Below are 27808 nucleotides of genomic sequence, written 5' to 3'. Positions count from 1 at the left end.
AATACATATACTCACCAAAATAAAAAGAAAATATCCTCTAAAAAAGGTTAAAAAGTATGATTAAGACTAATATTAAATTTCTATCAATTAATTTTTGAGAAATTGAACATATTGACATTACCGACTTGCATATGATTGGTGGTGAAGGTTAAGTGAGTGCGATGTATTATCATCCACCTATCTTCATATTCAAGTGTATGTTCTCTATCTCTTTTCTATATTACATTTGTCAGTTTCTTAAACCACTTTCTTCCTTTTATTTTCATTCTTATATTACCATTTTTTAATCAATTTCATTCTTATTTTCTTAAGATCTAAGCTCTCTCCCCAAGCCATGGAGCAGAAGGTTGGTAACAATATTTATTTTATATATCTCTTATGCAGCTAAATAGTTCTATTAATAACCATTAAATTAATTGCTTAAATTTTGATTAAGCTTATTTCTTGAACTCATGTAGGTTGCCATAATGAAGCTTAAGGCTGACCTTCAATGTAGAAAATGTTATAAGAAAGTCAAGAAGGTTCTTTGCAAATACCCTCGTGAGTCTTTCAATAATAATTATTTTCCTTGCAAATTCTCATATATTATTAGCCTATGGTCCCATTAAATATAGATTTTGTATTTAAAAATTTGATTATATTATATCTACAAATCTTAATTATCTTGCAATTGATCACCTAACTTTACTTGATTTTTTAGTATTGGGTTGTTACAACTTTTGCTTCAAATTAAACAATTATTTCTTTTAGTATAATTGAATCATAATTAATTGATATCTTTAATATTGATACTTGAAAAAAAAATCATATATTTACAGATTTTTCACACCAGAATATTTCAATAATTATTAAAATGGGCACAAAATGGAGTTACTAATATGTTTTTTTTTTTTTTGTTGTTGCAATTTTGATGAATGAAAGAAATTCGAGATCAAATATATGATGAGAAGAATGGTATAGTGACCATAAGAGTAGTATGCTGCAGCCCAGAGAAGGTAAGAGACAATATTTGTTGTTCAGGTGGTGGCATAATCAAGAGCATAGAAATAGTGCAACCACCAAAGCCCAAACCAGCACCCGAAAAGCCCAAAGATCACGATAAAAAGCCCGAAGGTGAAAAAAAGCCCAATCCTGGACCACCTATTGATCCTCAACCTAAACAAAATCCAGCTCCGGCTCCAGCACCGGCTCCAGTTCCGGTTGCGGCCGCACCGGCGGTAATGTTTCCTCATACAACACCAATGTCAGTTCTATCATATCCTCCACAAGTTGTTCCTTATGGATTTGGTTATGGGTTTGGGCAAGGTGGGCCTCCAGAAGTTTATGGGAGGCCCATATACGATAGCTATGGATGGAGTGGGCCTTGTTATGTGGGCCATCACCATGATTGCTTGCGTGAAGAAGAGGCATCAACGTGTACAATAAGTTGAATGGGGTTATAAAGGTTGAAGAGATTTTATATAATAATTTTATTTGATATATAAAAGTTAAATAAATGAGTTGGATCTCATAATTCATAGAAATCAAAATTTAGAAAGTGCTTATAGATTATCATCAACATGGTCTTTACTAATTAGACCAATTTATATTTATATTTTGTTGTAAAAAATCATTCAAACTTAATGTTGTATAGGTGAATTTAATCAAGTTTTTTTTCTTCATTTTAATTTTTGCATTATAAGTCTTTTAAGAATTTTATTTTTATGACAAAGGGAAAAAGGGTGGAAAATGAGGGTATAGAAGGAAAACAAAACATATTTTTCATATTTTTCTTAGTTGATCATGAGGAGAATTATATTCTTATAGAAGGAAAACAAAACATATTTATCTCTAAAAATATATATTGTGTGATTTAATTGAATGCACGAACTATATTTTTACACTATCGGAATCTGAAAAATAATCTTATTTTATAAATTCTTTTCCTGAAGTGCTTTACTTTCATTACAAAATGAAAGAGATTGAAATTTTTGTGGTGTCCAACCAACATCAATTTTACTATCCTTTTTCTTATGTATTCTTCTCAACCAAACTATGTGAGATTTATAGGAATTTCCATTTCCCATCCTTTCTTCTATTCTAAATAAGATGTTAAAGTTATATTTAATCTTTCTCATTTCTCAATCATTTTCTTTCTCCATTTTACCTATGTATAAATTCGCTCATTTTTTTAAGACACGGTATTCATTCTAATGATTGACTAATCATATGATATCATGCAATTTCACCGTTTATCAACAAAAAATTCAATCAAAATTTAAATTTTACTCTGTATAAATTGATCCAACATAAAAACTGATCCTAGGAAAAATCTAACATAAAACTTTTAAAGAAACACACTCTAAAGTCTTAAACTTTCGCTACTAAACCAACCATGTTGGTTATAGGTAGTCTGTTGATCCACAAGAAAAATAAATAATAATAAATACAAAATACTAGACTAATTTGGCTTGCAAAGAAAATAAGGTTAGACCTCGTTTGATCCTACTTATTTTTTACTTTTCTATTTCTCCTTAAAAGAAACAGAGAAGTAGAAAATTGTATTTGGTTATATTTCTCCTTAAAAGAGTTAAAGAAATAAAGTAAAGAAATAGAAAATAAGGAGAAGTTGAGTCAAACACAATTTTTTTACATCTTTACTACTTGTAAGGAGAAGAAAAAAAATAGAAAATAAGTATGGTCAAACATACCCTTAATAAACAACATGCTTGTGGGTTAAGTATTTAAAAAAATAAAATAAAAGGGGATAAAAATCTAAAAATGTATGGTACAGAGATTAAAGAACATGTAAATAAAAATTAATTGAAAATATCAAACTCAATCTATCAATTTATTTAGGGCATTATGTCACAATGGAAACTCATCATCAGTAGTTATCTTCCGCTTGCATTTGAGAGGATAAGAAATCATGAGCTGATTCAATACTAAATTAACCATCAATTGAAGGAGTCAATTAGCAAAATCTGCTTATTAACTAGATAAAAGAGGTTTAAAAATGAGAATTTTTGAACATATAGTTGCAAGATTACATTTCCAAATACCATCAAGAGCATAAAAAGAAACTAAAAAAATTCATTTGACATATGGGAAATGAATGGCATGAGAGTGTAGATGATGTGCATGTTTCTAAATATGAAATGCAACATTGAATAAGTGGTGAACTTGCATTGTCACACATCAACACAAGTTATTCACTAAATAGCACTATTAGCATGGCCACAGAAGTAAAAAGCACTCACTTATATCTATACTAAAATTCATCATTTATCATGAAAAGAAGGAATCATCTCAGTAATGGATTTCAACAACTACACAAATATGTTTCTGTTCTTCATTTTGAGCATGCTATGTTTTGATTTTATAGATGTCAGTGTTGCCATAGACACTATTACATCAACTCAGTTTATCAAGGATCCTGAAACTCTAAGCTCCAAGAGTGGTAAATTCATCTTAGGCTTCTTCAGCCCTGAAAATTCTACGAATCGTTATGTCGGAATTTGGTGGCAGCCACAGTTCACAGTTGTATCGGTGCTTAACAGAGACCAACCTCTCGAAGATTCTTCTGGTGTTGTTAAAATATCTGATGATGGTAATGATCTTGTGGTACTGAATGGAAAGAAAGAGGTGATTTGGACATCAAATGTGCCGAATACCGCAGCCAATTCAAGTTCTAAACTTTTGGATACAGGCAACCTTGTACTAGTTGAAGGCGCAACAGGAAAAACTACATGGGAGAGTTTCAAACATCCTTCAAATGTAATATTGCCAAACATGAAAGTTACAGGCAACAAAATAACAGGTGAGAAAGTAAAACTCACATCATGGAAAACACCATTTGATCCATCTATTGGAAGCTTCACTTTAAGTGTTGAAAGACTTCTTATACCTGAAGTTTTCATTTGGAATGAAACTCGGCCATATTGGCGCACCGGTCCTTGGAATGGTAAGATTTTTACAGGGGTTCGTCATATGAAAACTCATTATCTCAGTGGTATACGTGTTACAGATGATGGAGAAGGAAATGTTTCGTTCTTTGAAATAACGACGGATACAGTTGGTCTCCTAATCTATACACTGACTTCAGAAGGAAATTGTGAACAGAAGCAGTCGGATGATAAGAAGAAAGAATATACCTTCTTGATTATAGATTATAGTTTATAGTGGCATACTTGGATATTCAATTGTCTTACATTTCAATGCAGTGGCTATATGTCTCCAGAATACGCAATGCAAGGACTGTTTTCCGATAAATCTGATGTGTTTAGCTTTGGAGTTTTGCTTCTTGAGATAATAAGCGGACGACGAAATTCAAAATTTTATGATTGCGAGAATTCTCTAACCCTTTTAGGATTTGTAAGTCTCTTAAACTCCTATCTAACTCAATCTTTGATGTTCTACAGTTTTCTTAAATTTTTGGTTTTTATTTTCTCAATATAGGTGTGGATACAATGGACAGAAGACAATATTTTATCTCTCATAGATCCAGAAATATATGATCCTATCCATTATAAATATATGTTTAGGTCCATACACATAGGACTTCTGTGTGTACAGGAATTTTCCATAGACAGACCAACTATGGCTGCTGTAACTTCAATGCTTAATAGTGAGATTTTAGATCTTCCTCCTCCAAAGAAACCTGCATTCATACTGAGACAGAATATGCTAAGCTCATTGTCGTCTGACGAGAACAATGATGGCTTGCATTCTATCAACTTAGTCAGTATTTCAGACCTCCAGGGAAGATAGACAACTAAGAACACTATATTATTGTCTTTTGAGGAAATTAAGATTATGTTATTTCATTACACACCGAGCATTCTATCTGGTAATTTTTGTGTATATACTATTCTGGAAATTTCGTTTTATACAGAAGTGGTGGTTTAAAACTTTTCTATCATAGTTTACAACCGACTTGGTTCAAAACTATTCACTACAAAACAACAAATACCTGAGCAGTTTAGTATAGCAGTCTAGCAAATCGGTCACTGCTGGTCGCTATATATGTGTATATATTTGTGTTTCAAGAAATGCCTATTGGACCTAAAATAGGATGACAAATATTCACATGCATCTTAAGAGAAAGGGAGATAACAGTTAAACTATGTTGAAGCATAAATTATGACTGAACTGGGGAATATAGCAAGAAAAATAGTATATTTCATAACATAGTAGTTAAGACAAAATAATTTATCTTTAGTATAATACATGATGATGCAAATCAAAGTAATGGTACCAATCTCGTTTTCTTTCTCATTGAACTGCAACATAAGGATACAAAGCAGGAAAATTACAGAGGAAGCTAGTGCACATAGTGATTTACAATTACCATTCTATTTGGTGAGGAGTTTTCAGTTAAATCAATTCCAGCAGGAACCTTAGCACAAAAGGAAGGAACATTAACTTTGGAAACAATTCCAGGAGGAAATGGTTTCAAACTTAACTCCTTATTTAAGACAAGACAATCTTATCATTCCCTAGGCCATCATGACAGAATCTGCACGAAAGAAACACATGTAAAAAAACTTAACGGTAGAGGTTATAGATATGTAAGCTAACTTTCCCAGTTTCTTGCTTCACTTTGTTAAGTTTAGAATTGCCCTTCACAGATTTGGGCTAGTCAAAAGAAGTATTGTCAACCGCGGACAGCAGAATATATAGGTTTGTATAAATTATCCTACGCTACAGTGGTATATATTATAGCTTCTATTTGACAATACTTTGTACTAAATTGCATAATGCGACACAATAGCGGTTTACTAAAATTGCACTGTAGTGACGTTATTTGACAGTACTGGTTAAAAGAATTAGTTTCCACATTGGTTTCTCAGCTACATTCAGAGATTTCATTGGTCTGTTCAAATCACTCCTTCCTACAAGTCCACAAAACTACCAGAAAGTGACAAATCGATATACCTCAAGTATAAAAAATCATCAATAAAAAATTGAAAGAGTCTAGCATTAATTCATTATAGGAAAGCCAATATATAATTGAAAATCTATATGACATATATGACAAAATGAAACAGTTCATGTCTTTTCAACCATCAAATCTTACCGTTAATAACCATTGCAGCTATGCCCTAACTATCATCAATCAAATAAGAGTTCACATGTTGTTGAGGCCCTTCTGGATGAAGTTAATTTTGTTATCATTTGGTGCTTGACATTTAGATCTAGGGAAGTGTTACTCTTAATTGACATTGTGTTTAGTACTTTCGAATTCTGCAAAATAAATTTTGCAAATTGAATCTCACATTCTGTGTTTCTATAGTCTTTAAGCAAGCATGTTCTGAGCTGTGTTGAGAGACATTCCGGAACAATTGTTGGATCCGTCCAATTATCCAAACTTTCATATCCAATCCTAAACTGCAACAATTGACATGATTTTTTATAAAAGAAAATAGGTGAAAAAGTGTTTAAGTAAAAAGAAAAAGAAATTCCAAGGCATCAACAAAACCTTATGAATGGTAAGATTTTGAATTTTGGGACAATGATTCAGCACTTCCAGCAACCGCTTCCACTTCTCAGTATGATTAATAACCAGATTAAGCTCCATGTGGATTAGATTGTGACACATAGGAAATTGGTGGTATCTGGTGTTCAAGTATTTCATGTCCTAATGTGATGTACATGTAGTCAAACTCTAGATGGGAAAATCTTACTGAAGAGTAAACTCTAAGTCAAACACTATATAATATAATATCATAAATGAAAATAATAATCTTTAGTAAATCACAACATTAAACGAAGTTAATTAAATTTGATAATCATAATATTGTTACCAGTTGTGCATGGAGAACCTCTGCCTTGCAACACAAAGTAAATAGAAGAACATCCAAACCGACTCTAAGGTATTGAAACGGACGCAAGCCATTAGTAATGTTTGCTCTGATCAAATTCGGTAAGTATTGAAAGTTTTCCTCTAAAACAAGTTCGTCACTATCAATTAGTAAATATTTTAGATGCAATTCCTCTAGAATGAGACATCTTGATAGAAACTTTGTAAGATATTCAACACTTTGGAAAGATACACGAGACAAATGGAGAGTTTTGAGGTGAGGTAAATCCACGATCACATCATTCAGTTTTACCCCTCTCAAATGAAGAACGACAAGTGTCTTACAACTGAAAATGCTATCAGGTAATTTGACTTTTACGCCATACATTTCGAGATCGAGTTTCTCGATTCCTCCTCGTTGTACAGCGGCATAAACAAATCGATTAATGTCATATGGGTTCGAGGGCAAACAGTTGAGGTTGAATGATCGGATGGGTAAAGTGATGTCTCGTAAGAGAAATACAGTAGACACAAAATGGCGAAAGGAGATGTAGTCTTCAAATGATGTGTCGTCGAAGTTGAGAGTTGGAATAGAGAGCCATAGTGGATTCCATCTCTTTGAGAGAATGGTTGTGGTTGCAGCAAATTTGGTTGGGAGAAATGAAAGGATGTGATGCAGAATTGGATCTGGCAGTGAGCTAATTCTATCTTCTGTTGGAATTGATCTTGACATCTGAATCTCAAACTCAAACCCTAATCCAAAATCCAGAAAGAAAGAAAGAGCGTTTTGCCGCGATACCGTAACTTCAAATGGAGGGGATCTGGGACTTTGATTGGGGTTTTGAATTGGGTGAGAGAGGTTTTCGAGACTGAATCCGTCACAGGGAGGGAAAGGGAAAAGGGTTTTGATTAGGGTATGTTTGGCAAGGATAATAAACTACTCGCACTTTGTTTTTCAAATTTACCGCAGATCTGATCTATAACGATATATAAAAAGGATAAGTGAGTTTGGGCTGAATTTTTTATATTGTTTAAATTATTTTTCATTTTAAATATAAATAATATAATCATTCTTTCTTATTAAGATCTTTCAACTATCACAATTCTTGCAGAAATTTAAATAAGGTACATTTTTTTATTGAAATTTTTTATTAATCTCTGATTTTTAATTTCATAACATAAGAGTTTTTTTTTTACATGAGTTAGACACAGGCAGACGCGGAATGCGTCTGTCTGGCCCGCTAGTGTAAATAATATGGATAGGGGACTAATAACTTATACTCCCTCCCGGTCCTAACCACTTTGGAATTTTTTTTTCTTTTTATAAGAAACTTTTACCAATTTTCAAATGTTTTAAATAATTAATTTTACTTATACCCTTATTTATTATGAGTGAAAATATTAAAAATTAGTAAATTAGTTGAATTAAGAATAATTAAATAAGGGCATAGATGAAATAAATTTTAAATTTTTAAAGTATTAAATGAAAATAATCATATACAATGTGCTTCATTGGTTTGTGTTATTTTTTCAAAGTGTTCGTTATAAAAAGGAACGGAGGGAGTAACTTATAAGTTAAAAGCCTTATTTAGATCCCGTTTGGATTAACTTGTTTTTGGGCTTATGCAAACAGCTTATGCAATTTTTATGTATTATTATAAGTTTGTCAAGTAGTTTATGATAAAATAGCTTATAAAAATACAATTTTCACTAGTGTGAACTTATAAAATAGCATAAAAATTAATTTATATTGCATAAAAGCTGTTTGCATAAACTCAAAAATAAGCTAATCCAAATGGGGCCAGCAGTGGTGTCTTTATCATGAGCTTATAACTTATTTTCCTAACTTATAACTTATTTTTTAGATGCTATTTTAAATAGCTTTTGAGTTTATAACTTTTAGCTTATCATCTTTTTTTTTTCTTTTCATTTTTACCCTTCACTAAAACGATAATTAATCTCTCTTTGTAACTTCAAATTTAGTGGGGTTTGATTCTGTGGAAAGATAATTTGATTACGGTCATTTCGATATCTGTTTGGTGAATTATTGATCCAAATTGAGTTGTGTGCGAAGCTTTGAAGTTGTGACTCGAAAGCAGAATTTTATGGGGGGCAAAATCCAAAAAATTATAAAACAAGGGGTAAAAGTCCGTGTTTTAAAACAGGGGGTAAAATTCCGATTTAATCAAAATAGGAGGGCAAAACTGCATTTAAGTCTTTTTTATAAAATAAAAATAGGAGAAAAAGTGTTTAAGTAAAAAGAAAAAGAAATTCCAAGGCATCAACAAAACCTTATGAATGGTAAGATTTTGAATTTTGGGACAATGTTTCAGCACTTCTAGCAACCACTTCCACTTCTCAGAATGATTACTCCTCAGGATAAGCTCCAAGTCGATTAGATTGTGGCACATACGATATTGGTGGTATCTCGTGTTCAAGTATTTCATATCCTAATGTGATGTACAAAAGTATTTCTTTTATCATTTATTCAATGAAAATAAAAAGTGGCCGGAGGGAGTTTCATAAATGAAAATAATAATCTCTAAATCACAACATTAAACAAATTTGAGAAGTGCAATTTCTGTTAATTAAATTTGATAATCATAATATTGTTACCAGTTGTGCATGGAGAACCTCTGCCTTGCAACACAAAGTAAATAGAAGAACATCCAAACCGACTCTAAAATACAAGCCATTAGTAATGTTTGCTCTGATCAAATTCGGCAAGCATTGAAAGTTTTCCTGTAAAACAAGTTCCTCAGCTCTATCAATTCTTAAACATTTTAGATGCAATTCCTCTAGAATGAGACATCTTGATAGAAAATTTGTAAGATATTCAACACTTTTGAAAGATACACTTGACAAATGGAGAGTTTTGATGCGAGGTAAATCAAGAATCACATCATTCACTCTTACCCCTGCCAGAGGCGTCTCACACACATGTGCGAGGTGTGCGATGGCATCGGGCCTCAACTCAAAATTTTGAGGACATATAATATTACTTATATGTTATTTATACCTATAAAATATCAAATGTATATTAATAGATTAATTTTTAGGCCCTAAAATAATAGTTATATATTGTTAATGTTCATAAAATATCATATGTATCAATAGATTAGCTATCTATAATCGTAAATATAGTTTTAGTCCATTTTAATCTTTGCATACAATTTGATCTTAGATTAGGATGTTCCTTTTTGACGTTATATACAAAGATAATTATTTTGTATTTCTTGTTCCATTTAATTTAATGCAATTGATTTAATATTGATAATTTATATGTTTATAGGAATAATTTTATTTTTTTTATATTATATGCAATTTAAATCAACAAATTTTTTTAAAATTATATTTTTTTATTAAGGGCAATTTTTATATTTTGCACAGAGTCTCCTAAAACTCGGAGGCGCCACTGCTATCGATAGAAGAACGACACAAGTGTCTTACAACTGAAAATGGTAGCAAGTAATTTGGCTTTTAAGGAAAGCCTACTAAACATGTTGAGATCAAGGTTCTCGATTCCTCCTCGTTGCATAGCGGCAGAAACAAATCGATTAATGTCGCTAGCGTCGGATTGATGTTTTAAACATTTGAGGTGGAAGGATCAAATGGGTAAAGTGATATCTCTTGCGAGAAAGACAGTTTTTTTTGCGAGAAAGACAGTTATACTTATATGTGCAGATACATCAAATACAATGGTCACAAACATTCAACACCATTTTTTCATTTCCCAACACTCCACATATTTTATTTTTCTTCCACCTAATCATTTAACACACATTCAATTTTTATCCTCTCCAATAGTTTTTTCATTCAACACTCTACCTCACCATTTTCTCTATCCCACCATTTTTTTATTTCATATTCTTATTTAAATTTATATTTATATTTTTATGATTACATAAAATTATAATTATCGATTAAAATTAAATTAAAATAATAAACACTTAACAATTTATTTTTTTTAATAAAAACAAAATTGTTGGGATGATTAGAAAAAATTTGGGTGTTGTTGAAGTGATTATTGGGATCCATTTCACTTAAAAAAGACTAATACTTCAAGATTAACACTAATAGGAAGATAATAATAATAAGATTATTATAGTGAAAAAGTCCGTTTTTTTTTCTGTGTCTAAATCAAATGAACCAAGTCTTTATTTATAGACAAAAAAAATCATGAATTTTGGTAAAAAAATAAAAACAATAAAAAATTGATTTGCAATGAAATAATTGAGTTCAAAATATTAATGGGATAAAAATCTGGACAGCCAATCAGCGCATCACATGTGTCCTGTCTCTTCTTCTCTCTCCGAGTTTTGCAGCAACTCACTCTCCCTGTCGGCGCGTGTAACGCACGCGCCTGTTTGGCCAAATGAAGCAGCACATGTCCCCTCCGTTAGTGTTCAACACAATTGAAAACTTTCAACTCTTCCCTCCTCCACATCATTTTCAACATACCTCATCCAATCATTCAACACTCTCAACACCCCATTCAACTCTCATTGCACATGGTCTAAGGAGTACCAACGATTGACAGATACATCGTACTATATGTGCAGGAGTCGGAGTAACATTTATCCAAGACAGGACAAGAGGGTCACAACATTGCCAAATAAGAAACTAAGCATTGGATTTGGTTTTGTTTGGAAGTTAGAAAGATAGATTTAGCCTTTGATTGGTAAGGCCAAATATTGAGCTTATAGCTTATAAGCTATAACTTATGTTAGAAATCAATTGAAATGATAATCAATTTGAAGATACATTAATTCTCGCATTAATGAACAAATCATCTTTTGCTTTATTCACGAATTAAATCCTTGAATGAAGTGCACAAGAGCAAACAAAAAATGAGTACGAGACAAAACGACAGAAAAAATGTAACAAAAATCTGATACAGCAGCAGAAAATGGTGGTTTGTATAAATTATGCTACGCTACCGTGCTATGCTGCTACTATAGCCACTATTAGACAATACTTAGAGCAACTCCAGCAGACCTTATATTCAGTTGGTCCGCCAGCTTGGAAGCACAAAACAAAGGATATTTTGGCTGGACCACTAAAATTTGCTTATTTATCATTTACCCTAAAAAGATCCTACAATTATTTAGGAACGGATGTAGTATTGGTTATTATTTTAAAAATAACAATAAATATGAAAGTCAATTTTAAATAACATAAAAATACGCACTTGCAATGTCACACATCAACACGTCTTATTGACTAATATCATGGCCATAGAGTCAGTGTTATTGACTATTAGCAATTTAGCATGGCTACAGAAGTAAAAACCAGTCAATTAACAATACTAATGGATTCACCATTTATCATGAAAAGAAGGAATCATCTAAAAATAGATTTCAACAACTACACAAATATGTTTCTGTTCTTCATTTTGAGCATGCTATGTTTTGATTTTATAGATGTCAGTGTTGCCATAGACACTATTACATCAACTCAGTTTATCAAGGACCCTGAAACTCTAAGCTCCAAGAGTGGTAACTTCACTTTAGGCTTCTTCAGCCCTGAAAATTCGACGAATCGCTATGTTGGAATTTGGTGGCAGCCACAGTTCACAGTTGTATCGGTGCTTAACAGAGACCAACCTCTCAAAGATTCTTCTGGTGTTGTTAAAATATCTGATGATGGTAATGATCTTGTGGTACTCAATGGAAAGAAAGAGGTGATTTGGACATCAGATGTGCCAAATATCGCAACCAATTCAAGTTCCATACTTTTGGATTCAGGCAACCTTGTTCTAGTTGAAGGCACAACAGGAAAAACTATATGGGAGAGTTTCGAACATCCTTCAAATGTAATGTTACCAAACATGAAACTTACAGGCAACAAAATAACAGGTGAGAAAGTAAAACTCACATCATGGAAAACACCATTTGATCCATCTATTGGAAGCTTCACTTTAAGTGTTGAAAGACTTCTTATACCTGAAGTTTTCATTTGGAATGAAACTCGGCCATATTGGCGCACCGGTCCTTGGAATGGTAAGATTTTTACAGGGGTTCCTAATATGAAAACTCATTATCTCAGTGGTATACGTGTTATAGATGATGGAGAAGGAAATGTTTTGTTCTTTGAAATAACGACGGATACAGTTGGTCTCATAATCTATAATCTGACTTCAGAAGGAAATTGTGAAGAGAAATGGTGGGATGAAAAGAAGAAAGAATGGAAACAAACATCGAATATTCATGAAACAGAATGTGATATTTATGGTGTATGTGGAACTTTTGCAAGCTGTAATTCACAGAATTCACCAATATGTAGCTGTTTGAAAGGGTTTGAGCCAAAGAACAAAGAGGAATGGAATAGACAGAATTGGACTGGGTGTGTTAGGAGGACACCTCTGCAGCAGTGTGAAAGAGAAAGAAACCAAAACACAAGTGCTGACAAAAAAGCTGATGGTTTTTTAAAACTGCAGATGGTAAAAGTTCCTGATTTTGCAGATGGGTCATCTCTAACACTTTCATCAGATACATGCAGAAACCAGTGTTTGGAGAATTGTTCTTGTGTTGCATATTCATATGATGCTGACATTGGTTGTATGTCTTGGTCTGGAAATCTAGTTGACATACAACAATTTTCAAATGGCGGACTTTACTTATATATTCGCGTAGCACACACGGAACTTGGTAAACATTGTATGCTAGCTGTTATTTGATCAATAAATTGATTTCACTTGTCAGGGTTTTGAACTTAAACTTTCAACTTTCATTAAATGCAGATAAAGAGAGAAACATTACGGTCATCATTATTATAACAGTGATAGCCGGAACTGTCTTGGTTCTTGCTTGTGCATATATCATGTGGAGAAGGATATCTAACAAGCACGGTAATATATCAATATACCATCATAATGGATTCAAATTATACTATCAGTGCCCATTTATTTATTGTTTTCTGTTTTCTAATTCGCGAATTTCAAATATTTCAGCAAGAAACCGAAGTGGAAGCGCAATTGGAGAACTGTCACAAGTTAAACTCCAAGAACTATTACTATTAGATTTAGGTAAGCTTGCAACTGCGACCAACAACTTTCACTCATCCAACAAACTTGGGCAGGGTGGTTTTGGACCAGTATACAAGGTACATTAAATGCAGTAAATTCAATGATATCTGAGATCAATATATACATTACCTATATCTCCATTTATTTTTCAGGGGACAATGCATGATGGTCAGGAAATAGCGGTTAAAAGACTTTCTAAGTCATCCGGACAAGGTCAGGCAGAATTCATGAATGAAGTAGCGGTGATTTCTAAACTTCAACACCGAAATCTTGTAAGACTTCTTGGCTGCTGCGTTGAAGGAGAGGAAAAAATGTTGATATATGAGTACATGCCAAACAAAAGTTTGGATGTGTTTCTCTTTGGTTAGTTTTTGACACTCTTTTACTGTTTGTCCCATATCTAGTGATGTCTTGGAACATACTAGTTATGTTTTTCAAGCGAGGAGGCTAATCTTAGGTCGAGTTTTAGATGACACAATTTATCTTGTATTTATACTACTTCAAATTAAAGTAACAAAGGTTTACCTTTTGATTTATTAGATACATCAAAAAGTAAAATTCTTGATTGGAGTAAACGCTTTAGCATAATAGAAGGAATAGCTCGAGGATTGTTGTATCTTCACAGAGATTCCAGGCTAAAAATTATACATAGAGATTTGAAGCCAAGTAATATCTTACTAGATAATGAGCTTAATCCAAAAATATCAGACTTTGGTATGGCCAGAATCTTTGGAGGTAATGAAGATCAAGAAAATACTAGAAGAGTTGTCGGAACTTAGTAAGTACACCAATATACCTTCTTGGTTCTAGATTATAGTGGCATACTTGGATATTCAATTGTCTTACATTTCAATGCAGTGGCTATATGTCTCCAGAATACGCAATGCAAGGACTGTTTTCCGATAAATCTGATGTGTTTAGCTTTGGAGTTTTGCTTCTTGAGATAATAAGCGGACGACGAAATTCAAAATTTTATGATTGCGAGAATTCTCTAACCCTTTTAGGATTTGTAAGTCTCTTAAACTCCTATCTAACTCAATCTTTGATGTTCTACAGTTTTCTTAAATTTTTGGTTTTTATTTTCTCAATATAGGTGTGGATACAATGGACAGAAGACAATATTTTATCTCTCATAGATCCAGAAATATATGATCCTATCCATTATAAATATATGTTTAGGTCCATACACATAGGACTTCTGTGTGTACAGGAATTTTCCATAGACAGACCAACTATGGCTGCTGTAACTTCAATGCTTAATAGTGAGATTTTAGATCTTCCTCCTCCAAAGAAACCTGCATTCATACTGAGACAGAATATGCTAAGCTCATTGTCGTCTGACGAGAACAATGATGGCTTGCATTCTATCAACTTAGTCAGTATTTCAGACCTCCAGGGAAGATAGACAACTAAGAACACTATATTATTGTCTTTTGAGGAAATTAAGATTATGTTATTTCATTACACACCTAGCATTCTGTCTGGTAATTTTTGTGTATATACTATTCTGGAAATTTCGTTTTATACAGAAATGGTGGTTTAAAACTTTTCTATCATAGTTTACAACCGACTTGGTTCAAAACTATTCGCTACAAAACAACAAATACCTGAGCAGTTTAGTATAGCAGTCTAGCAAATCGGTCACTGCTGGTCGCTATATATGTGTATATATTTGTGTTTCAAGAAATGCCTATTGGACCTAAAATAGGATGACAAATATTCACATGCATCTTAAGAGAAAGGGATATAACAGTTAAACTATGTTGAAGCATAAATTATGACTGAACTGGGGAATATAGCAACAAATGTAGCAAAATATAGCAAGAAAAATAGTATATTTCATAACATAGTAGTTTAAGACAAAATAATTTATATTTAGTATAATACATGATGATGCAAATCAAAGTAAAGCTACCAATCTCCTTTTCTTTCTCATTGAGCTGCAGCACAAGGATACAAAGCAGGAAACTTACAGAGGAAGCTAGTGCACATAGTCATTTATAATTACCACTCTATTTGGTGAGGAGTTTTTTTAGTGAAATCAATTCCAGCAGGAACCTTAGCACAAAAGTAAGGAACATTAACTTTGGAATCAATTCCTGGAGAAAATGGTTTCAATCTTAACTCTTCATTTAAGACAAGACTACCTTATCATTCCCTAAGCCATCATGACAGAACCTACACGAAAGAAACACGTGTAAAAAAACTTAACAGTAGAGGATAAGATATGTAAGCAAACTTTCCCAGTTTCTTTCTTCACTTTGATAAGTTTTGAATTGCCCTTCACAGATTTGGGCTGGTCAAAAGAAGTATTGTCAACCGCGGACAGCAGAAAATATAAGTTTGTATCAATTATGCTACAGTGCTATATATTATAGCAGCTATTTGACAATACTTTGTACTAAATTTCATACGGCGGCACAATAGCGGTTTACTAAAAACCTCATGAATGGTAAGATTTTGAAGCTTAGGACAACAATTCAGCACTTCTAGCAACCACTTCCACTTCTCAGGATGTTTATTCTTCAGGATAAGCTTGATATAGGTTAGATTGAGATACATAGGAAATTGCCAGTTCCACTCGAAGTAAAACAATTCCTGACATGATGTACAAAAGTTAGAAATCAACCCAAGTTCCAGTTCAGGATGATTAGTCTTAGTAAGGGGGTATTAATGTAAAGTTAGAAATCAACCCAAGTCATACGTGATTTGATTCTGTAAAATTGATTCTCACTAGAATTCAGTTGAAGGTTAAGGTGATTTATGTTTGTATATATTAATTAATGTCACAAAGTTAGTTTAACATTACATTTCAGTCTAAAAATCACATTTAGACTCAAAATCTACAAACTCTAACTTAAAGTTAGAATCAATTATGTTGGCAAAATCAATTATTTTTAATTTTCTTTTTGTTTTCAGCACTGGTCCGCTTAAAGAGCAAACTCTAAGTAGGCTTACCGGTTGAAAAATCTTACTAAAGAGCAAACTCTAAGTCAAAGTCTATATAATATAAGTTAATTAAATTTGATAATGATAATATTCTTACCATTTCTACACGCAGAACCTCTGCCCTGCAACACAAAGTAAATAGAACATTCGAAAATAGATCATTCGGACAAGAAAAGTTTGCTCTAATCAAATTCGGTAAGCATTGAGAGTTTTCCTGGAAAACAAATCTCTGTGGAACATGTTTTATATGCAATTCCTCAAGAATGGGACATCTTGATAGAAGCTTTGGAAGATATTCAAAGCGTTCAAAAAGTACACGAGTCAAATGGAGAGTTTTGAGGCGAGGTAAATCCACAGTCACATTCGAAAGATCTTTCAAATTTACCTTTCTCAAATGAAGAACAACAAGTGTCTTACAACTGAAAATGGTAGTAAGTAATTTAACTTTTAAGGAAAGTCTACCAAACATGTTGAGATGGAGGTTCTCGATTCCTCCTCGTTGCATAGCGGCATAAATAAATCGATTAATGTCGTGTTCGTCGGAGTGCTGTTTTGCACATTTGAGGTGGAAGGATTGGATGGGTAAATTGATGTCTCTTGAGAGAAAGACAGTAGACACAAAATGGCGAAAGGAGATGTAGTCTTCGAATGTTGTGTCGTCGAAGTTGAGAGTTGGAACAGAGAGCCATAGTGGATTCCATCTCTTTGAGAGAATGGTTGTGGTTGCAGCAATTTTGGTTGGGAGAAATGAAAGAATGTGATGCAGAATTGGATCTGGCAGTGAGCTAATTCTATCTTCTGTTGGAATTGATCTTGACATCTCAATCTCAAACCCTAATCCAAAATCGAGAAAGAGAGAGTGCTGCCACGATACTGTAAATGGGATGAGTGAGTGAGAGTGGCTTTTGAGAGTGAATCCGTCAGAGGGAGGGAAAGGGAAATGAGTTTGCTTTTAACAATTAGGTATTTTAAGCCAAATTAAGCTGTATTTAAGTTTTTTTTTTTTTATAATAAATATGTCATTTAATTTTTAATTTTTATTTTCACCACCGGTATCCACTCCACTGAACCTTCTAATCTGGTTCGAGGATCATTTCTGACATCAAGTGGTTTTAATCTCCTTCCGATCGCAGTTGCGAGGATCAAACTGTGATCCTCCCTACCAACTCCAACGCAAATCATCGCTAGACCAACTAACGATTGGTTATAGTCATTTATTACCAAAAATATATGTGCAGAAGTCGAAATTTGAATCCTGCACATTGTGTACTGGACCATTATTTCTACATATTAGTAAATTTGATTCAAATCATGCAAAGTCACTATCAGAATTTTGATAAAATTAAATACATTCAAGTAACTTGTTTTCTATAACTATTGGTGTCTACTTTTTATTGCTTCATGCTTCCTCCTCCTGCTAATTTGCAGGTTTTATATAAATCAGCAAGAAACCGAAGTAACAACACAATTGGAGAGCTGCCGCAAGTTAAACTCCAAGAGTTATTACTATTTAATTTTGTAAAGCTTCAACTGCTGCGACCAACAAACTTGGGCAGGGTGGTTTCGGTCCAGTATACAAGGTATAGTAAGTTCAATCATATTTGAAATAAGTCATTATATATATAGCCCTACATGATGGTTAGGAAATAGCGGTTAACAGACTTTCTAAAACATCTGAACAAGGTCTAGAAGAATTCATGAATGAAGTAGCAGTGATTTCTAAGCTTCAACACCGTAATCTTGTAGGTTTACAACCGACTTGGTTTAAAACTATTCACTACAAGACAAGAAATAGCTGAGCAGTGTAATATAGCAGCGTAGCAGAGCGGTCATTGGTGGTCGCTATATGTGTATATATTTGTGTTTCAAGAAGTGCCAATTGGACCTAAAATAGGATGACAAATATTCACATGCATCTTAAGAGAAAGCGAGATAACAGTTAAACTATGTTGAAGCATAAATTATGATTGAACTGTCTGGGGACAAATGCAGCAAAATATAATATATAGCAAGAAAAATAGTATATTTCATAACATTGTAGTTAAGACAAAATAATTTGCCTATATACATGATGATGCAAATCAAAGTAATGCTACCAATCTCCTTTTCTTTCTCATTGAGCTGCAACACAAGGATACAAAGCAGAAAACTAACAGAGGAAGCTAGTGCACATAGTGATTTACAATTATCATTCTATTTGGTGAGGAGTTTTTTTAGTGAAATCAATTCCAGCAGGAACCTTAGCACAAAAGGAAGGAACTTAACTTTGGAATCAATTCCTGGAGGAAATGGTTTCAATCTTAACTCTTCATTTAAGACAAGACTATCTTATCATTCCCTAGGCCATCATGACAGAATCTGCACGAGAGAAACACATGTAAAAAAACTTAACAGTAGAGGTTATAGATATGTAAGCAAACTTTCCCAGTTTCTTCACTTTGATAACTTTAGAATTGCCCTTCACAGATTTGGGCTGGTCAAAAGAAGTATTGTCAACCGCGGACAGCAGAAAATATAAGTTTGTATAAATTATGCTAAGCTACAGTGCTATATATTATAGCCGCTATTTGACAATACTTTGTACTAAATTGCATAACACGGCACAATAGCGGTTTACTAAAATTGCACTATAGTGCCGTTATTTGACAACACAGGTCAAAAGAATTACTTTCATCATTGGATTCTCGATTATTAGAAGCTACCTTCAGAGATTTCATTGGTCTGTTAATTTTTTTACAGGGTATGACAGATATATCAGAATAATACATTTAATCATCAGCAAAAATAGACAAAAAAGAAGGAATTAATGCAACTAAGATATTCACCCTGGTCTTAACATTTTCAAGCATCTCAAAACTAAATTCCTATTTTCAAAATGTAACAGATTTCATCTCTTTTCAACCATCAAATCTCACCGTTAATAATCATTGCAAGTTGCAACTATGCCCTAACTATCATCAATAGAAAAAGAGTTCGCATGTTGTTGAGGCCCTTCTGGACGAAGTTAATTTTGTTACCATCTGGTACTTTGCATTTTGATCTAGAGAAGTGTCACTCTTAATTGACATTGTGTTTAGCACTTTCGAATTCTGCAAAATATATTTTGCAAATTGAATCTCACTTTCCGTGTTTTTATAGTCTTTAAGCAAGCATGTTCTGAGCTGTGTTGAAAGGCATTCCGGAACAATCATTGGATCCATCCAATTATCCAAAATTTCATATCCATGCCCAGAATCCTGTCATCAACACACATATTTTTTTTATTAAAAAAATAAATATAAATAGGTGAAAATATGTTCAGGTAAAAAGACAGAAACATGAATAAAACCTCATGAATGGTAAGATTTTGAAGTTTGGGACAATGATTCAGCACTTCTAGCAACCGCTTCCACTTCTCAGTATGATTTTTCTTCAGGGTAAGCTTGATGTAGATTAGATTGTGATACATAGGTATTTGGTAGTTCCAGTTCAAGTGCATGAAGTTCTGACATGATATACAAAAGTTAGAAATGAATCCAATTTCTTTTATCATTTATTGGGAGCAAATGTAGTCCAACTCTAGATCTACTACGGTGAGAAGAATATGTTGAGCGAGGGCCATGGCTTGTGGGCTGGCCTGCTACATTGCCTTTTAGGCCCAATTGCTTCATCTGCTTGCCTGCACCACCCTTTTTACTTCCTGATCGTCCAATTCTTAATTGGCGTAATTTATTTGGTAGCTTCCGGACATTCCTGAAATACGTAAAATATAATAGTAATAATAATACGAAAATGCAAAGAAATAGTAAAATACTAAGCTAATTTTATTAAATAAATAATGCATTTTTCGGTATTATCAAACTCCCCTAAACTTGAACCATTGCTTGTCCTCAAGCAATTTAGCTTGCATATAGAAAACATTCAAAATGCTAAGCAATTCACACGTGTAGACTTAGAAAAGCAATACCACAAATACTCGTACGTGGTCAGAAATTCAAATCAACTAAGACTAATTAATTAGGTGCTTATTCAATCAAGAAAGTATTTCAATGACACACAAAGTTCTCCCTCTTATACATACCGAATTCGGATCATGCCGTTGTACTAAAATCTAGATCATCTCCTTTGTTTTATCCTTTTTCATTCTAGACAGTCACATTAAGACCCTTTATCTATGTCACACACATAGTAAGAAAATCGGTTAGCGATTTTATTCATCTTTTTTTTTTTCAACTCGCAAATTATCTTGATGATGCAAATTTTCGTATTACTTTCACAAGCAATATTCAAATATACATATATATATTTACAAGGTTTAACCGTATTACCACAGTATGACCTTTTATTTGCTTAAATGATTCGCTTATATTCATCGACCGACCTACTTAATGTGTGACTTATAGATGGTGTACGACTGGTAAATAAACTACTAAAGGAATCCACAAATTTAAATCAGGAGATTTTGGCACAATGGTTATTCAAATTAATATCTATACTAGGGAGACTTCTAGGTGTTGGAAAAATACCGATTTTGTTGTAAAATTACCTAATGTCCTTAACTTAGCCTCTCGTCCTTTCTTACCCTATATACTTTCAAAGTGAATAAATCTTTAGAAAAATTTTAAATCGGCTCAAGAAAAGGAAAAATTTAGAAAAAACCAAAGAAAACACTATAAATTTAATTTTTTACTATGCGAAAAGGGAAATAAATTGAAATGACTGAAAAATAAATAAAAGCAGTGAAATGCTCCCCTAAACTTAAATCCAACAGTGTCCTCACTGTTGCGAATCAAGAGTAGAAATGGAGCACAAAACCTGAAAAATTATGGGGGAGGCTGTTGATAATTCTGGAAGTTGTCGAACTGCAGCCTCAAACCACCGAGCTCTTGTATAACATTGTCGAGCTGTTGCTGACGGTGTTGCTCGGAGCTCTCCCATTTGTTGTAATAGCCCTACATCTCGTATTGATTTTGAAGAATTTGTGTTTGTCGGGCTTGGATGAATTGCATCCTTTCCGACATCTCCTCTTGTTGTTGATGCATAGCATAAAAAAGTCCATCACGCTCCTCATTTCGAGCATGATGGGCATGCATTTCAAAGAGCACATCGTCGATGGTACTTTGTCGTGAGGAGGAGGAGCTGCCTGCAAAATAGTTAGAAGAATGTGGGGCGCCCCCACCAGCAGCAACATTATCGGGAATGTGCGTGGGGGCTTGCGAAGTGGCAGGGTCCACAATATAACAAAAATTATGCAAATTGCGTACATCGGTTCTTGATGGGTTAGGAAGAATAATTATACTCTTCCTAATTATACTCTTCATTAAACATGCGAAAATGAATAGTGCCGATAGAACTTCGAGATTCGGGCATGGTAGAAACAGTTAGAGAGCTAAGAAATTCTAATGTGAGTTGAGGATAAACAGGATTTTTTTTGGGATAGGAAATAGTATAAATCTAAATTATTTAGCAAGTAATTGACACTATCTAGTAATCTTAGTTTTATCAAGGTAGACTCATCAGCATATCTTGTTGGTTGTATGTCTCTACGGCTTAAACTTCTATAGAGTTTGGCTTGATTTTCACCTGGATGCCCTTGCCTAAAAATTACTTCGTAAGACATTGAGGATTGTGAGTGAGAAAGTGTTGTGCAGGAGCGTTAGTGAAAAGTGTGAAAAGTGTTGTGCAATTGAATAGGTTCGATGTTGGCTTGTTAAATTAATCAAAGAACATGCAATTATATAGAGGGGAAGGCATGGCGAGGGCCATGTGGTTGTGTGGCGACCGCCACATGTTGTTTGAAGGAGCATGGCGTTCGCCATGTGCTGGGATGTGTGGTCTTGTGGTGTGTGATGTAGTGCATGCATGTGATGCTTTGGTGCATGTGATGTGGTGTCCAGCAAATAGGGTACTTTTAATTTGGGTACAGCAGGTATAGCGTGAAGCATTAAGGAATCTCTGGCTTGGCCAGCTTTGCAGGTTCTAGTCAGATGCTTGGGCATTTTCTTGTTTGGACTAAACATAGTAATAATTGTTCTTTGACCAAAATAAATTTGTCTACATAGTAAAGTAAATTATGGTTGTTGAACGAGGTAAGAATCCAAGGCAGTATTAGATAAATAATCATAGTTATTAAAGATTAAGCTATAAATTTGCAATGATAAAAATCTGAGAAAGGATGCGCTAATATTGCGTTTAAGTCGATAAATATTTGGATACTAAAAATAGAGAAAATATATTTATAACGAGAAAATATTAGAACTGGCATAAATATAACGATAAATTTTCATGCTGAACGAAAATAATTATTTGTAATTAGAAAGTGATGCAAAGTCGGATGTTCATGTGATGCAAAGTTCTAGCGAAAATAAATTTTTATTTTTTTTTGTAAATATGCTTGATCAGCCACTTGGAGGTGCATCCGCAGGAGGAAAACGTCGTCGTAAGCTAAGGATGTCTTGCGTCAAACGGTTGAGTTGTGCAATGACGAGATCCATAAAGTTATGGAAGTCTGTGCGAAGAGTAGCGATCTCGGTTTGCAGAGTAGCGATGGTAGCACCATGGTCAGCCGGAGTCGGTGGAACAGTTGAAGAGGCCGCTGGATGAGGAGGGGATGGAGGCCCAAGGGTGTAATGATAGAGTGGAGGAGTTTCAGGGTCAGACTCGTCTTGGCCTTCTAAATCATAAAGCCAGTTATCTTTGTCATGAATACTAATCCTGACACTATTGGGCAGGGTGAAATGGTGAACTGGCACGAGGTTGATAAGCAACTGAAACTCATTAGGTCCTAGATTCTCTATCATGTGGTAGTTGAAGCAGAGGTTTAGATCCATAGGTTGCATTCCCCCCAAAGGAACAATTTTGGACAGGGGGGTATGAAGTCCTATAGCCCTAGCTAGGAAAGTGACAAAGCCGCCAATACTGATTGGGTGAGTAGGTTCCTCAATAATTCGGACAAAGTTGGTGAGGAGGAACGTCGCGGCATTGATCGGACGGTTTTGATAAACACAAAACATCATAAAGAGTTCAGCTTGAGATACTGTTGTGTTGTTCATCGCTTTCCCAAAGAAAGTATGGGCTATGATCATGTGAAAATACCGAAACGCTGGGTTGTGGATTTCAGAACTGAATCTTTCATTTGGAGCAGCGTTAGGGTTTCCTGTTATAATTCCCCAATAACGTTCAAGTTCCCCTTCCATAAAGCTATCATTCTGGACTCTGGTAATGGCATCAAGGCCACTAGGGACTCCTAGAAACTCGGCTATGTCACGGTGGTTATAAGTATAAGTATTACCAAATAGTCTAAAACTAACCAGGCCGCGACGGAGGTGTTTTCCATAGATGGGGTCGTACTTGAATGAGCTTAAGAACTCTAAAGTCAGGTTACGGTAAATTGGAAGGTTGGAAAAGGCAAAACTCTCCCAGCCTATTTGGTGGATCAAGAACCTGACACTTTCGGAGATACCTAGAGCTACCATGGTGTGGCTATCAGGGACGATGTGAAGCGTCATTTCACGTTGACGAAGGGCTTCGAAGCGTCTCCTCTGGATGTTACTTCTGAACGAGACAACCATGTTGTCGGCCATTTTCTTCTTATTATTAAAATTAAATCTAAATCTGTTGTTTCAGAAAGAAGTAGTCATATAGGTTAGTGTCGATCAAGCAAATTTCAGTTATAGTTTTTTTTATTATAAAAATATAAAATATAATAAAATATGAAAAATAAAATATAAATAATAAAATATATGAAAAGAAAAAGAAAAAAAAAATCATGGGTTGCCTCCCATGCAGCGCTTCATTCAACGTCGGTAGCTCGACAAAGTTAGGGCTAGAATAATAATCTCCATCGCTTGGGTAATAGTAATGTTTTAGACGTTGCCCATTGACTGTGAATGTTTCATTAGATTGGCTCTTTATTTCTATTGCGCCACTTTGGAAAACTCTAGTGACTTCAAATGGTCCTGGCCATCGGGAACGGAGTTTTCCGGGAAATAATCTTAATCTAGAGTTAAAGAGGAGCACGAGTTCTCCTTCTTTGAATTCTCTCCTATGTATGCGCCTCTCATGCCATTTCTTAGTCCTATCTTTATAAATTTGAGCATTTTCATAAGCATTCAACCTAAGCTCTTCGAGTTCGTGTAATTTGAGAAGACGTTTATCTCCAGCTGCTTTATAGTCCATATTTAATGCCTTGATTGCCCAAAAGGCTTTGTGTTCAAGTTCTACAGGTAAATGGCACGATTTTCCGTAAATTAGTTTAAACGGTGTGGTTTCTATCGGGGTTTTATAAGCTGTCCTATAGGCCCACAAAGCCTCTGGGAGTTTGTAAGACCAATCTTTCCTAGATGTAGCAACTGTCTTTTCTAGAATTTGTTTTATTTCTCTATTTGAAATTTCTACTTGCCCACTAAACATGCACACAACATGAACACAATATATTTATATTTAAGTATTACCAACTCTACTTATCCAAAAATACATAATAAATCCAAATCATTAATTAAACAACATTGTTATTAATTAAAACTATCCTGAGCTGATTTAAAGTTTGTTTCTTTAAGTTACAAGATGAAATTCTTACCACTGAGCTAACAGTTAACAAATCGATCGATTCACTTCAGTATGAGTCAACATTTGACAACTTATACATTCCCCCTAAACATGTCAACAACAATTTACACCAAAAACTCTGATTCTTTCATTTCAAGTTCCGATTTTTCAACTACATTCTATTTTGAGCCAAGTAAATTCTACCAAGCACTTACACTGTATTTATCATAATTATAATTTACAAAAAAAAAAATAAAAAAATACTGCTATTATTATTACACTAATTCACCTCTAAATGCCACTTTTAGATACTAGAATTAAAAAAAAAAATATCAATTTCAGTGGGAGTTCTATTCAATTCTCCTAAATCTCAATTCAACCAATTCAGAGTTAAAAGAAAACTCGATTACCTACGAAGTTATAGGCATGGATTTGTGAATGAAATAAATAGTGATGTTGAGATTATAAAAGAAGTAAACTAAGTAGAATGAATCTGTGTTTAACCCATAATCAGAGATAATACCTTTAAGAAAAGGAGCTTTGTTGGAACTGATTTGAATCGAGGAGCTAGCCTTGGGTTTGGACGATTTGAAGATGAAAAACCTCAGCAACACATTATTGATTTACGGTTCAATGAAGAACGAAACGCAGTGGAGAAGAGGTGAAAAACCTCAGCAACACAGTACTACTGATATAGTTTTGATGATGATGAAAAACCGAGAGAGGTGATTCAGGTGAAGCTAGCGGTGTAGGAGAAGAGAATTGAAACGCGTGTTTAGGGTTCAATGAGAAGTGAAGCAGGAAGAACAAATTTCCTAATAAAAATAGGAAACGTGTTTTTTTTTAACAAATAGCTTCATGTTTGAGAGAACCAATATATATATATATATATTTTTTTTTTACGTTATTATTTTTTGGTTACATATCCTTTTTTTTTTGGTACAATTTTTTTTTACGTTATTATTAATTTATTATATATCTTCTATTAGATTAGACAAAATAGTAATATTTGATTAATTTTGTATTTTTTTCCTATTTTTTAAAAGATACTTAAATTTAAGTTTCGTTTTTTTTTTATTTATTTATTTATTTTGCATGTATGTTTATGGATTCGTATGTCTGACTTTAACCTGGGAAAGTCACTTGACGTTCGATGAATATAGTATGTGGGATCAATGAGATGTTTTGGGTCGGGCCATGTCTTCAACTATAATAGACAACAAGAAACTATCGCGTGAATGCATGATACCTTCGTCCCGTCAAGTTCCTATCGGTTGTTGCCGTCAATTCGCTATACTCCAGCGAACCTCCGCACACCAACGACTTGCTGCCATGTTGCTTTCTCACATTTTACAGTCAATCTCTCTTGGGGTTGTGAATTCTGTGTTTGCGAGTTTCAAAATTGGTTTCTTTTCCTTTTATGGAGTTAGGTCTGTTTCAACACTCTTTTGAATCTTTAGATCACGTCGTTTCTTTTTCTTTTGGTATCTGCCGCGGGAACCGTGATTTTTATTTATTTATTTCAAAATACTTTTTTTAATATATATATATATATATATGATGAGGGATCCGTTGACTCTAGGAGTAAATTTTCATTGACTTACTCCGCTTAATAACTCGATATCGGCATTATATTTCTTCAATTCAACCGTTGAATTCAAAGATCTTTTTTAGTAGATCAACTCCACAAATTTTTATAAAAATTCAAAAAAATGTAGTTATGTATTCATACTATTGAAATTCAATGATTTTTTAAAAAGTTTGTTGTATGTTCAATTGAAGTTGTCAGAAAAAGTATCAAACAAGGTAGTTCTCCATTTTTGTATCGAATGGATCTGTTCTTTGATCCTTATACTGTGATGATGGGTAGTTCACCGAGGTTTAATATGTATGGGAATGAATTTGGAATGGGAAAAGCTTTAGCAGTTAGAAGTGGATATGCTAACAAATTTGATGGGAAAGTAACATCATATCCTGGACATGAAGGAGAAGGGAGTATAGATCTTGAAGTGTGTCTTTCACCAGATAAAATGACGGCGCTGAAAATAGATGAAGAGTTTATGAGTTTAACTTCGATGTCAAATCTTTTGTTCTAGTTATTTTATTATGCTATATGTTTCTTAATGGGGATGCGAGGTGTAAATTACTCTTGCACATCGCATCCTATTGATACAAAGGCCACTTTATAACAATGGAGGGCTCGTAACAATGTCATCTTTTTGTCAAAGCTTCATCTCGTAGAAGAAATTATAGATTCCATTAATGGTTTCTGCCTAAAAAAGACGAAGCTCCGTGTTTATTTTATTAATGGTTTGTTGATCATTTGTAATGTATGTTTTTTTTTAACAAGGTTTGTAATGTATGTTTATGTAGGGGTTGTGCTGTTTTAAGGGTGTTTGTTTAGTTTGTGGACTAAGCACTAGTACAGAAAACACTTTTTACATCTGGCCAAAACCCCATTTTACATCTGACCCTAGTCAGAGGTAGACGTACAAGAAGTAGTAAGTTTACGCTTTTTACATCTG

General features: G+C 33.8%; 7 protein-coding genes across 13 annotated transcripts; 4 read left to right on the top strand and 3 right to left on the bottom strand.

Moving 5' to 3' along the window:
• The first annotated feature begins 113 nt into the window (after positions 1 to 113).
• LOC123888828 (protein PYRICULARIA ORYZAE RESISTANCE 21-like) lies at positions 114 to 1667 on the top strand. The gene is made up of 4 exons (XM_045938016.1): positions 114 to 195; positions 313 to 346; positions 459 to 540; positions 922 to 1667. The coding sequence occupies exons 2-4, from the start codon at positions 335 to 337 to the stop codon at positions 1428 to 1430; spliced, it is 603 nt and encodes a 200-aa protein (XP_045793972.1). The 5' UTR covers positions 114 to 195; positions 313 to 334; the 3' UTR covers positions 1431 to 1667.
• A 1627-nt stretch (positions 1668 to 3294) lies between these two features.
• On the top strand, positions 3295 to 4161 carry LOC123892372 (G-type lectin S-receptor-like serine/threonine-protein kinase SD1-13). The gene has a single exon (XM_045942160.1). The coding sequence runs from the start codon at positions 3295 to 3297 to the stop codon at positions 4159 to 4161; it is 867 nt and encodes a 288-aa protein (XP_045798116.1).
• LOC123893291 (FBD-associated F-box protein At4g10400-like) lies at positions 3300 to 7713 on the bottom strand. Its single transcript, XM_045943226.1, has 4 exons — positions 6786 to 7713; positions 6461 to 6619; positions 6059 to 6369; positions 3300 to 5497 (listed from the first exon to the last, which is right to left on the bottom strand). Exons 1-3 carry the CDS (start codon positions 7512 to 7514, stop codon positions 6094 to 6096), a joined length of 1164 nt encoding a protein of 387 aa, XP_045799182.1. The 5' UTR covers positions 7515 to 7713; the 3' UTR covers positions 3300 to 5497; positions 6059 to 6093.
• Positions 4174 to 4808, top strand: LOC123892371 (G-type lectin S-receptor-like serine/threonine-protein kinase At1g11300; the record flags this gene model as incomplete). Its single annotated transcript, XM_045942159.1, has 2 exons — positions 4174 to 4353; positions 4438 to 4808. Coding segments are annotated over 2 exons (492 nt in total), but the record flags the coding sequence as incomplete, so codon positions are not given.
• Positions 7714 to 11963: 4250 nt separating the features above from the next.
• On the top strand, positions 11964 to 15272 carry LOC123893288 (G-type lectin S-receptor-like serine/threonine-protein kinase At1g11300). Of its 2 annotated transcripts, none has more exons than XM_045943221.1 (7): positions 11964 to 13431; positions 13524 to 13631; positions 13734 to 13885; positions 13961 to 14171; positions 14349 to 14586; positions 14667 to 14817; positions 14902 to 15272. In XM_045943221.1, exons 1-7 carry the CDS (start codon positions 12054 to 12056, stop codon positions 15211 to 15213), a joined length of 2550 nt encoding a protein of 849 aa, XP_045799177.1. In that variant the 5' UTR covers positions 11964 to 12053; the 3' UTR covers positions 15214 to 15272. The 2 variants fall into 2 exon arrangements, with proteins under 2 accessions (XP_045799177.1, XP_045799176.1); XM_045943220.1 differs by having other exon boundaries at positions 11970 to 13440.
• A 180-nt stretch (positions 15273 to 15452) lies between these two features.
• Positions 15453 to 17719, bottom strand: LOC123893292 (putative F-box/FBD/LRR-repeat protein At5g22670). The gene is made up of 2 exons (XM_045943227.1): positions 16855 to 17719; positions 15453 to 16406 (listed from the first exon to the last, which is right to left on the bottom strand). The coding sequence occupies exons 1-2, from the start codon at positions 17575 to 17577 to the stop codon at positions 16161 to 16163; spliced, it is 969 nt and encodes a 322-aa protein (XP_045799183.1). The 5' UTR covers positions 17578 to 17719; the 3' UTR covers positions 15453 to 16160.
• A 1013-nt stretch (positions 17720 to 18732) lies between these two features.
• Positions 18733 to 26142, bottom strand: LOC123893289. 6 transcript variants are annotated; one of them, XR_006803405.1, is made up of 4 exons: positions 25807 to 26142; positions 20086 to 21879; positions 19673 to 19993; positions 18733 to 19115 (listed from the first exon to the last, which is right to left on the bottom strand). XR_006803405.1 is itself a non-coding variant. In XM_045943224.1 (4 exons), the coding sequence occupies exon 2, from the start codon at positions 24317 to 24319 to the stop codon at positions 23135 to 23137; it is 1185 nt and encodes a 394-aa protein (XP_045799180.1). In that variant the 5' UTR covers positions 24320 to 25388; positions 25807 to 26142; the 3' UTR covers positions 18733 to 19115; positions 19673 to 19993; positions 20086 to 23134. The 6 variants fall into 6 exon arrangements, 4 of the variants coding, with proteins under 4 accessions (XP_045799180.1, XP_045799181.1, XP_045799179.1 ...); XR_006803404.1 differs by having other exon boundaries at positions 20086 to 20489; positions 25807 to 26141; XM_045943224.1 differs by having other exon boundaries at positions 20086 to 25388.
• Between the last annotated feature and the right edge of the window lie 1666 nt (positions 26143 to 27808).

This window comes from Trifolium pratense, linkage group LG6 (genome assembly GCF_020283565.1).
Source record: "Trifolium pratense cultivar HEN17-A07 linkage group LG6, ARS_RC_1.1, whole genome shotgun sequence".
Taxonomy (NCBI): domain Eukaryota; kingdom Viridiplantae; phylum Streptophyta; class Magnoliopsida; order Fabales; family Fabaceae; genus Trifolium; species Trifolium pratense.
The sequence above is the reverse complement of the archived record's forward strand: the minus strand, read 5'-3'. Positions and strand labels throughout refer to the sequence as shown.